This window comes from Pelodiscus sinensis, chromosome 2 (genome assembly GCF_052426305.1).
Source record: "Pelodiscus sinensis isolate ZL-2025 chromosome 2, ASM5242630v1, whole genome shotgun sequence".
Lineage (NCBI taxonomy): Eukaryota > Metazoa > Chordata > Testudines > Trionychidae > Pelodiscus > Pelodiscus sinensis.
In genome coordinates this window covers 221,325,059-221,337,110 of record NC_143053.1, presented here as the reverse complement: position 1 = coordinate 221,337,110, position 12,052 = coordinate 221,325,059, and the positions used below count along the sequence as shown (strand labels likewise).

The following is a 12,052-nucleotide window of genomic DNA, read 5'->3' as shown; positions in this document are numbered from 1 at the left end:
GGACCTCGAGAGGTCATCGAGTCCAGTCCCCTGCCCTCATGGCAGGACCCAGTACCATCTAGACCATCCCTGATAGTTGTCTATCTAACCTGCTCTTAAAAGAAGAAAAATGAAAAGGTCGCTGTAAGGATTTGTCATGTTTTGCCTTTTTGCTGTGTCTCTTCCCAGGGTGGCAAGGAAATGGCTACAGCTGCCAAGACATTAATGAATGTGAGAGGGATAATGGAGGCTGTTCCATAGCACCAATGGTTCAGTGCATCAACACTATGGGATCCTTCCACTGTGGTCTTTGTCCACCAGGTAAAACAATGAATTAACTTTACTTATGTTGATAGAATCACAAGCAGGATATGCTCTCCTAAAGCATGAAGATACTACCTAGTCTAGCATGGTTAGTTTGTTTTAAATAAACAGGTGTTGTACTAACCAATGTGATTTCAGTGTGGTCTAGTACAGTGTCTGGATCCAAAGCACATTCAAACTGCCTTTAGCAGATGTAGTGATGAGTATTTGACAGTGTACAGATCTAATTACATCTCCTCTAAATTGATTCCTTTCATTCTAGCAAGACATGTTAAATGATTTATTAGTATGCTTCCTTTGGCACACATAATATTGGAACACATAAGGTAGTAATTATATTGTCCACACTAATTAAAAGTATCTACTATATATTTTAGAAACTTTGTCTGTCTGCCTCTGTGTCCATCTGTGAGTCCATTTGTTCAAGAAGTCCCCCTAAATGGGAAGAGCTAGGGCCACCCAATTTGGTATGCAGTGCTCTCTTATCATAACTTAAAGCAAGGTCAGAGTTAGGTTGTGCCAGGACAATGGGATGTGAGTGGAATGCAATTGTTTCCCATCAAATGGAAAAGAGGGGTGTGTGATAGCAAGGACTGTTATACTCATAAAAGACCACAGGAGGCAGCAAGTACCAGAGATAGTTATACCCCAGAATGACCACAGGGCAGCAGCAACTGTCTAGCCCCAGGGAGCAGCTGCTGGCCAGCTGCCTGGCCTCCACTACCCTCACCTGGCCTGGGGAGCAGCTGCTGGATGGTAGCATGGCTGCTGCTGCCCTGGGCTATCCCCAGGGAGCAGCTGCTGGTGGGGCTCTATGGCCCTCCCTACCCCCGCCCTAGGCCAGTCCTGGGCAGAAGTCACTGGCCTGAGCTCCCACCCTCTTTTCTAAGCCCCTCCACACCTCTCAAAACCCTGCCCTCACTCTTGCACCTCCCCTCCTGCCCTAAGCCCCTCCTCATCCCCCCCAACCCTGACTCCTGCATTCCCGTACCCACAGCCCCCTATCCTTATCTCCTCCTCACTCTCCAATCCTGACTCTGCACCCCCGCATTTCCAGCCCCCTGCCCTGAAGGAACCAAGCAATGCTTCTAGCATGCTCTATGTCAGAAACCACCTAGATTGTCCTTCCTAAAAAGACTTACTAATTACTTATTACTTTAAAAGTGCTTCCAGTATCTATACATATCCAGTCACAAAATAAACAAAGCAGTAGGAGTGGTGAAGAAAGTCAATATTTTGTGTTATACTATTTTTGTAGTCCTTTATGAGAAGTACAGCATCATTAACAGAAATACTAATGAATTAACAGGGACTGTTCACCACCATGGATTACCACACATATGTTACTATACTCTGGGAAGGCATTTTTAGTACATTTTTGATCAAATGCACTAGATCATAAATTATTCATAGGCTTTGATGAATAATACTCTAGGCAGTTCTTCCTTCTCATCTTAATGAGCCTCTTAACAGCATCAGGGTGATGCAATTTCCCATTCTCCATTCTGTTGTTTGTGTTCTAAACCTCAGGGCATCATTGGTCTATCCCAAACTTCCGTCTTGCAATCATGAGACCAAAGTTATAGAAAGCGATGCACCACTGTGGTTTCCTGAATGCAGAAATGAATAGCTGGCTGCTACAGCCAACGTCTTAAGGTCACAAACATACTTGGTTTATGCGGATATAACTTTTCTGTGTAGGATGTACAAATGGTTAACAATGGAATCAATAAGATCAAATCAGGCCCCTAACGTGTGGTAATCTGAGGTAGTCAACTACATTTGAAAACCTCTGATCCAATCTTAACTTCACCTTTTTCTGATTAAATGCTCAAAGAGCATCTTACTTTGGTCTTCATTTAAGTCTTTCACCTGGGTGGCAGTAGGGGTGAGTACAATTCCCATTACCTTCTCATGGATTTTCACCTGACCGTGTTTGTTTGTATAATAACAATGATCTTATTCTGACCAGGATATGAGGGGGATGGAAGAGTATGCACCCAAGTCAATATCTGCTCGATAAATAACGGAGGTTGCCATCCATTGGCCTCATGTGGCCCCTCTCCAGGTAATTTTAGTCTTCAGGCCATACACTAACAGATATGTTTGCTTTAGAGCCCTGGCACTGTCTCTAGCAGTGGGAGACTTATAATGCACAATGGTGCAAAAGGTAGTGACCTTGTATTTGCAGAGGACATAGGCAAAGCCTGCTGGCAGTATTGACAGAATGGGTCCAGATTCCACCACCAGACAATTAATTGCAGGTTTCATTGTGTGAATATAGCCAGCCTACACAATTCTCATCCTGGAACGCCTCTGCCCCCATTCCAGCTACCGATCCTATTCTGCACTTCTCTGCAAAAACATGTGAGCCTCCAAAGCTCTCTGGACTTTCCAATAATCAGTATTCTCAACAACAGCAATTAGTCCTGTGGACACAGAGCAGGGAAGAAGATCCTAAATGAGATAATCTGTTAATAGACTAAATCATTTTACAAAGTCCTGTTTCAAATTGATACTGTTTTAGGTAATGTTAATGACAAGGCAGGTATTGTTACTGTAGAGAGGACCAGCCCGTTACTACATGTGTTTTCTCTCATCTTCCACAGGTCCTACTCCTACCTGTGTTTGCCCAGCTGAGTACACTGGAAGTGGTTATGGGCCAAATGGATGTACCCCACTCAGTGATACCTGTCAGCATCAGCATCCTTGTGTAAATGGAGAGTGTTTAGTAAGTGTGTGACTCCGCATAGTTAAAGAGACAATTTTGTTTAGGTTTAACTATTAAGACATAGTATGTTGGTGAGGATAAAATCAACATGGATTTACCCCTGTTGGCCTCATTGGGTGTGATATCTGCAAGCATTTCTGAAGTGTGCTTCATCATACTTTACCTACTGTCCTAAAATATAGTAAGTTTGCATGAGGCCTGGTCTAAGTTAATGCAGGATTTGATCCTAGCTTGATATATCAAGATATGACAATAATGATCAACTGTAATCACAGTATTCATTTTTGCATGGTATTTTTCCTTAAATGCACCATGTTTGGGTTGATGTGAATCCTATATCAATTTTAGCTGCTTGTGAATGGATACATAGATTCATAGGCTAGAAGGAACCATTATGATCATCTGGTCTGACCTTCTATATAACACAGGCCATTGAACTCCCCCAAAATAATTCTTAAAACAGATCTTTTAATAAAACATCCTGTCTTGCTTTAAAAATTGTCAGTGATAGAAAATTCACTACATCCCTTGGTAAACTGTTTCCATGGTTAATTACTCTCTCAGTTAAAATTTTATGTTTTATTTCCAGTCTGAATTTATCTAAATTCAACTTCCAGCCAGTGCATTCGGTTATACCTTTCTCTGCTAGACTAAAGAGCCCATTATTAAATATTTGTTCTCCTGGTTGATACTTAAACACTGTAATCACCCCTTAACCTTTGCTTTAAGCTGAAAGGCTCAAAATAAGAGATAGTAGGACTATTAAAATAGTTGAGTGGAGAGTAAAAACATAGTACACAGCAGATACCATCAATAGAAAATGTTTGTGGGTGTTACATTCAGGGAAGTGCTCGGAATTCACTACTGGATCAGAAACTATCTAAGAGTATGTCTACACTACCCTCCTAATTCGAACTAATAGGGTAATGTAGGCATACCGCACTTGCAAATGAAGCCCGGGATTTGAATTTCCCGGGCTTCATTTGCATGAAGCCGGCCGGCGCCATTTTTAAACGCCGGCAGTTCGAACCCCGTGCCGCGCGGCTACACGTGGCATGGAGTAGCTAGTTCGGATTAGGAAGGGTAGTGTAGACATACCCTTAGATAGTTTCTGATCCAGGAAGCCTAATCCGTACTAGCTACTCCGTGCCGCGTGTAGCCGCGTGGCACTGGGTTCGAACTGCCGGCGTTTAAAAATGGCGCCGGCCGGCTTCATGCAAATGAAGCCCGGGAAATTCAAATCCCGGGCTTCATTTGCAAGTGCGGTATGCCTACATTACCCTCCTAGTTCGAATTAGGAGGGTAGTGTAGACATACCCTAAGAGACTGAAAACAAAGGCTACAAATAAATGGTCAATTTTCAACATGGCAGTTAGTTAACAGGGGAATTTCCCCCCATGCATCTGTATTAAGACCCTTGTTTAATATGATTATTAATGATCTATTAAAGAGGTGAAGAATGAGGTGGAAATATTTACAGCTAACCAACTGCTGTAGTTTAGTCAAGACTCTGACTCAGGGTTCTAGGTATCAGCAATCCAGGACTAACCCCTGCTCTGTCACAAACTTCCTTTGTGACTTTGGGAAATTCACTTAGCCCTCTCTATGCCTCAGTTGCCTATCTGTAAAATGGTCTGATAGTACTTCCCTACCTCCCACAGGTAGATTACATATATTAAAGACTGTGAGGTGCTCACATAATGTATTGATGTGGGACATGTAAATAGTAAGATTAATAGATAGATGAAGTTCAGAGGAACCCAAACAGAGCTATCATTGGGTGGAATGAAGGGCAGATGAAATTTCATTGTTAATAAGTATGAGGTAATACATGCTAGAAGGAGTCATTGCAACCACTTCTGCATGTTACAGAGTCCTCAGTCAAAGGTAAACACTCAACAAAAAGACTTTAGCATCACTTTCAACACTTCAATAAAAGCCTCTTCTCAAAGTGTGGTACTATACCACAAATATGTGTTATGCTGTGCAGAGAAAGGAATAGAAGGTAATAGTGAAAATATTATAAAGATTCTACATACATTGAAGGTGAGATTGTCCCAATCATGAGAAACCCTAACTTTCCATCATCCGCACCTCTACTGGGTACCAAGAACCTTGATTGTGCTGCCACTCTTCAAAGACCACTTTTGGGATCTAGGATCTCCTTATCTAGAATTTCATAATTATGTTCAGTTGAAGTGAGCTTCCGTTTATAGGAGGTGCAAGGGTGGAGATGCTGTTGGATATCATGTCTTTGAGAGAGAATGGCCCCAATTGCCACAATGGAGATATTGGTCTTGTGGGCCTCATGGGAGAGGTAGATGGCTGTCTGTTGGAGATAAGAATGTAAAGCAGCAAAGCCATGACATGGCATCACACAGATATGGCCAAACTGAACCTTGGCCCCTGGTTGCAACTCAGTTAGGCAGCCATGCTCTTGGTGTGGTGGTAGGGTATCAGCATTCCTCTAGAAGAGGCCACTATAAATGTATACTTCTAATGTAGTTTCTAAGTCAATTTTCATGAGGGTTCCATCCACTCATGGCCAGGGTTCAGGGTTGGGAGACACCCTAGTTTTGGGGTTCAGCAGGTGGTGTGCAGATGCGGAATTCCTGGCAGAACCTGGAGCGGAAATCAACCTGGTGCTCATGCCAAAGGATATGGAAATCATGAGCCATCAGCCATGGAATGCAGAGGACCGTGGGGAAGTGTGATGAGTTGATTGTTTCAAACGGAAATATTTCCAGATGGTCCCAAATGGTGAAGTCCAGAGGCTCCTCTCCTGTGCCACTGGCTCTGACAACAGGATTGAGCCAGCTACAGGTTCCACTAGGTTGGGGACAGTCTTTGGTTGTGCCTGAATACACAGGGCTTGGGCAACACTGGCATCAGTGAAGTTTTCCCCGGCTCCAAAATCCACCAGTGTCCACTGTGGGAACACAGAGGCAGACCCAGCCTTTAAGGTGCCTGGGGCATGCCTTGGTAAGGAGGAGGGAGGCATTATCTTGGTGAAGTGTATGGTTATTTCCTACATGTGTCATGGTTTAGCTTGGGATGGGCAGTAAGTGAGGATGTGGCTGAATCCCCCATAGTAGAAACACTGCCCGTGACAGCAGCAGTGCTCCTTTTCCCCAGTGGTCACAGGGCAGTGGACATTGTCCAAATGGATGGGTTTGGAGTCTGGGCTGTAGAGTGGTACCAAGAGATACCAGGCAAGTGGTGACCAGGACACCTCCCTTTCCTTATGTTGCTTGTGGAGCCTATCGATGTCTGTAGTGAGATTCACGAAGGTATTTAGATTATTTGGAGCTTCCACTCAACCTAAATATTCCTTAATTTCCTGGCACAGGCTCAAATCAAGCCGAGGTTGAAGCCAGGAGTTCAGGAACAGGGAACAAGAATGGTCATGGCAGTTACAGGAGATCCATGTTTTTACTGGACACTTCTTGGAACACCTCTTGGGTTTATATAGGATGGGAAGCCATTCAGTAAGCTGCTGTCAGACTCCTTCAGTGGGAGTTCCCATGGTCTCTGTCTGCAGTGGGTCATGAGAAATGGAACTTGACAGTAACAGCTTCTGCTGGGTGGTAGCATAGAATCATAGAATACTAGAATTGGAAAGGACCTTGAGAGGCCATCAAGTCCAGTCCCCTGCTCTCATGGCTGGACCAAGCACGATCTAGATCATCCCTGATAGATGTCTATCCAGCCTGCTCTTAAATATAGAATCATAGAATACTAGGACTGGAAGGGACCTCAAGAGGTCATTGAGTCCAGTCCCCTGCCCTGATAGCAGGACCAAATATTGTCTAGACCATCCCTGATAGACATTTATCTAACCTCCTCTTAAATATCTCCAGAGATGGGGAATTCCACAACCTCCCTGGGCAATTTATTCCAGTGTTTGACTAGCCTGGCAGTTAGGAACTTTTTCCTAATGTCCAACCTAAACCTCCCTTGCTGCAGTTTAAGTCCATTGCTTCTTGTTCTATCCTCAGAGGCCAAGATGAACAAGTTTTCTCCCTCCTCCTTATGACACCCTTTTAGATATCTGAAAATGGCTATCATGTCCCCCCTCAATCCTCTCTTTTCTAAACTAAAGAAATCCAGTTCTTTCAGCCTTCTTTCGTAGGTCATGTTCTCTAGACCTTTAATCATTCTTGTTGCTCTTCTCTGGACCCTCTCCAATCTTTCTTGAAATGTGGTGCTCAAAACTGGACACAATACTCCAACTGAGGCCTAATCAGCATAGATTAGAGCAGAAGAATGACTTCTCGTGTCTTGCTCACAACACACCTGTTAATATATCCCAGAATCATGTTTGCTTTTTTTGCAACAGCATCACACTGCTGACTCATATTCAGCTTGTGGTCCACTATAACGCCGAGATCCCTTTTTGCTGTACTCATTCCTAGACAGTCACTTTCCATTCTGTATGTGTGAAACTGATTGTTCCTTCCTAAGTGGAGCACTTTACATTTATCCTTATTAAACTTCATCCTGTTTACCTCAGGCCATTTCTCCAGTTTGTCCAGATCATTTTGAATTATGACCCTATCCTCCAGAGCAATTGCAACCCCTCCCAGCTTGGTATCATGCACAAACTTAATAAGCGTACTATCTATGCCAATATCTAAATCGTCGATTAAGACATTGAACAGAGCCGGTCCCAAAACAGACCCCTCCAGAACCCCAATAATAAAACCTTTCTAGTGATGGAAATTCCACAATCTTCCTAGGCAATTTATTCTAGTGTTAACCACCCTGACAGTTAGGAAGTTTTTCCTAATGTCCAACATAAACCTCAGTTGCTTCAATTTAAGCCATTGCTTCTTGTCCTATCATCAGAGACCAAGGAGAACAATTTTTTCTTCCTTCCCCTTGTACCACCTTTTTAAGTAGTTGAAAACTGCTGTTGTGTCCTCCCTCGGTCTTCTCTTTCCTAAACTAAACAAACCCAGTTCTTTCAGTCTTCTTCAATAGCCTATGTTTTCTAGACATTTAATCGTTTTTTTTGCTCTTCTCTGGACCTTCTCTAATTTCTCCACATCTTTCTTGAAATGTGGTGCCCAGAAATGGATACAATATTCCAACTGAAGCTTAATCAGCACAGAGTAGAATAGAAGAATGACTTCTTGTGTCTTGCTCACAACACTCCTGATAGTGCATCCCAGAATCATATTTGGTTTTTTTGCAACAGTGTCATGCTGTTGGCTCACATTTAGCTGGTGGTCCACTATGACCCCTATATCTCTTTCTGCAGTACTCCTTCCTAGACAATCTCTTCCCATTTTGTATATGAGAAACTAATTGTTTCTTCCTAAATAAAGTACTTTGTATTTGTCCTTATTAAACTTCATCCTATTTACCTCAGACCATTTCTCCAATTTGTCCAGATCATTTTGAATCATGACACTATCCTCCAAAGCAGCTACAACCCCTTCCAGCTTGGTATCATTTGCAAACTTAATAAGCGTACTCTCTAGGCCAATATCTAAATTGTTGATGAAGATATTGAACATAACTAGACCCAAAACAGACCCCTGCAGAATCCCACTTGTTATGCCCTTCCAGCATGACTGTGAACCATTAATAACTATTCTCTCAGAATGGTTATCCAGACAGTTATGCACCCACATTATAGTAGCATGTAGCCCTGGGCTTGAAACGCACTGGCTCTCACAAGAATGGCCCACTGGCCTGATCCCATTATCCTTTGGTTTTGCTTCACTCTACGTTAACTCCATCTGGAGTAGTTACATGCCACTTGCTGCCCCTTTATAATATTCAGCCATCAGAGGCAAGGCCTGTGACAATGATTTATGAACAGCTGTTATCCTGATTTGTATTACAGGGCTGAGGTAACTTGATTTGCTTGTTTCTAGGGTAATAATTTCAGTGCCAAGCAAACAATTTTCTGGGTGGCTAAACTAAGATGGATTTGACTTTTTCAGGTTACTTGAAAGGTCTCTGCAAAGCAATAATAGACAAAACAAGGAGCTAATCCAATTAGACCTTGGGCTTTTTCTTTTGTGTCTACCAGTTAATGTCAAGACAGCTGACTGCTGAGTGCTTCCTTTGTTTCTCTGAATCAGCATTGCCTACTAAAAACAATTAGAAATATCTGTGATTTTATTATCTATATTAATTACTTTAGTTAACTCACAGTTGCTGCATTTTTTTCATTTGGTTTATGCCTGTAGGCTACGCTCTCTGGATACTTCTGTGTATGTGATCCAGGCTGGACAGGCATCAATTGTACAGAAAACATCAATGAGTGTTCTAGCAACCCTTGTAAAAACGGAGGAAGCTGTATTGATGGAGTTAATGGCTACTCTTGTACATGTACAAATACCTGGACTGGACCTCAGTGTCAGACTCCCCAGCAAGGTAACAAGTAAAGTATAGTGTCTGAGAACTGAAATGTCACCATATCAGGCTCAGAAGAGAAAACTCTTATCCCTTAGCTTTAAAATATAAGAGGCAGTAGAATATAGATCTTGATCCAAAGTCCTTGTAAGTCTTTTCCACTAGTGACCATTGTATCAAGCCCGTATGTGGTTACCAACAATAGCATAACAGAAAGGTTGAATTTTAGGCTTAGCAGCCTTATCTAGTCCCTTAACATTTAGATTAGATTTCTGTATTTAGATAGCGATCTTTGGAATCCTGACCATGTGTCAGCCGAACGGTCAGGGCAGTGTGTGTGTGTATGCTTCCGAGAAAAGGTTTAATGTCCGTATCTTTACTGCTAGGACCGGGGTCCCATTGCAGAGGGTGGCCAGCAGGCCAACAGACGCCCTGTTATATAGGAAGAGCTTATTACACCTTAGATTTTAGCTGCTAGAACACAGGGGTTCCTTCGCAGCGGGCAGCCTAGGAAAAGCTGAAAAGGTGCCCCAACGGATCTTGTCACCTGGGAGTGACACAGATCCAAACGCCCAAGCTCTCCCTATGTCTGTCCCTTTTATGACCGGCTGAAGTTCTTTTAAATTGTGCTTGGTTCTGTTACAGCAACTGAAGGAGTCAGATTAAAGCTTAAACAGTTACAGGTTTATTAAAAGACTTATAAAAGCATATGGTTACAATGGCTATTGCTCTATTTCTTAAATGCTAGCAAATATAAATATAGATTTTAAAAATGGTTACAGGAAAAAGGTAAAGATAGAAAATAGAAATAATGTTACCAAGTGACAGCTTAATCTTTAAAGAGCTCTAAAACTATGTATATATATACTTAAGCAAAGGACCACATCCAGGTACAATTTTTACCCCTTTCTGTGCCTCTCGACTCTAGCGTGTCAGGCCTGGGCCGGTCTCTCAATTCTTAGGAAAGACGAATACGAGGTGGGCGTTCCCTTGGAACCTCGGGAGATCAAACACCAAACCCGACCAGCAGATAGATGGTAGATTGACACTCAGAGAAAATGTGCTGCTGGATCCATCTTTATACCCCTGGGGGCCCGTATCCTCTTTTTTATCTAAGATGCCGAATTGTACTGGTCCGTTTTGTGGCGCCAGTTCTTACAAGCAAGTTTCAAGTTAATTTACACTTGCAAGAGAGATAACTAAATTGTGAATACTAGACATTTTTTTACTGGGCGAGAGATTCCTCCCCCCGCGGATGGATGTGTGTTCGTATCAATATGGGTTTGAGTCAAGGGCACTCCTTGGCAGCCTCTTGGTCAGCAATTGGCGTATCTCTGTTTACAGCCATTCACGGTCACACAGCCTGGGCCTTCTGCTCTGTGTGCCCTGGATGCTCCAGGCAAGCAAAAATGGATGTTACAAGGGGGGTTCCTGTCTGGCTACACCATGTGTATACTAATCCAGATGGAAAGGAGGATTTGCAGGAGGGATAATAGAATCAGAGTTGAACGGAATAAGATTTGCTTTTGATTTATATAATGATTTTCATAATTGTTTTGTCTCAAAGGGCTTTACAAAAAAAGAATTAGATTCTGGTAATAGAGTGACTATATGATTCAAGCAAATGCAGCCACTATCAGATCATCTATAGTAGTCACTGCAATCGGGGACCTTAGAAACTATGTGACAAAGAGTGGACATAGGGCTGAGGAAGGGGGGCTCAGCCCAGGGATATTGCTTCCCAGGCCCAGGGGTGGGGCAGGGGGAAGAGGTTGTATCACGCCGGCCTCCCCTGCATTGGCGCTCCCCAGGCCCAGCCCAGGGGAAGAAAGGGGCCAAAAATGAAACCTGGATGATCACTATTTCTTTTTAAGCAGAGTCACAGAATCTTTCATTTTTACCTGGTACAGTAGTCGGTGACATAAATAGACTTTAGTTTAAATGTTTGATCTGAAATATAGGCCCTCTGCCACAGCACACATCATCACCCTCACTGTGACTTCTACATTGCAAAACCAATGCAGAATAGGTGCCTATAGCATTCTTACCTTTATGGCTTTTTGACACTGAGCCATCCTGAATCTGCAATCAAGGAATGAAGATAGTCAAACTGTGCAATCTCAGTGCCTGAGAAACCAGAGAGGGGAAAGTGCTGAAAGCTTTGAAAAAGTTAATTTTGAAACAGCAGCTGCTTAAGTATGTCCTCGGCTAAAAACATAGCACCAGTGTAGTTCACGGAGAGTAGAGACGGAGAGCTAAATGAGGTCCTGAAGTTAAACATGAAGGAAGTACACATACTGAAAAATTATTTAAAGGAGATATAACTAACAGAGCAAGGGGACTCTAGTTTGTAGGGAAATTATGTGGACCTGTCTTGGACATTGTTTTTCTGTGGCATGTTTTAAAAAATAATTTTCATAAAGTGATATAAAAATGCTGTTCCACTGACACCCTCTCTGTCATCGGTTTGTCAGAGTTAGTGTGACTCTATAGCTTTATATGTATTGTAGACATTTGTGTGGGCTGGTAGCATCACCTAACATTATAGCTAGTGGACAATTCCCAATATAGGACCCTGTTTTTAGTTTCTTATAACTTTGCTAGACTGTAACTGCTCAGGCTGAAATTGTGCATGCTGGTTATTTGCAT

General features: G+C 42.6%; 1 protein-coding gene across 2 annotated transcripts in view; it reads left to right on the top strand.

Annotated features, from left to right (window-relative positions):
- CUBN (cubilin) overlaps positions 1-12,052 on the top strand; it is a 238,472-nt gene that overhangs the window by 16,202 nt on the left and 210,218 nt on the right. For both annotated transcript variants that reach the window (XM_006119493.5, XM_075922454.2), the window contains 4 exons: positions 169-300; positions 2,276-2,371; positions 2,913-3,034; positions 9,238-9,424. In XM_006119493.5, coding sequence (XP_006119555.3) covers positions 169-300; positions 2,276-2,371; positions 2,913-3,034; positions 9,238-9,424 — 537 coding nt within the window. The remainder of the gene's footprint in view (positions 1-168; positions 301-2,275; positions 2,372-2,912; positions 3,035-9,237; positions 9,425-12,052) is intronic.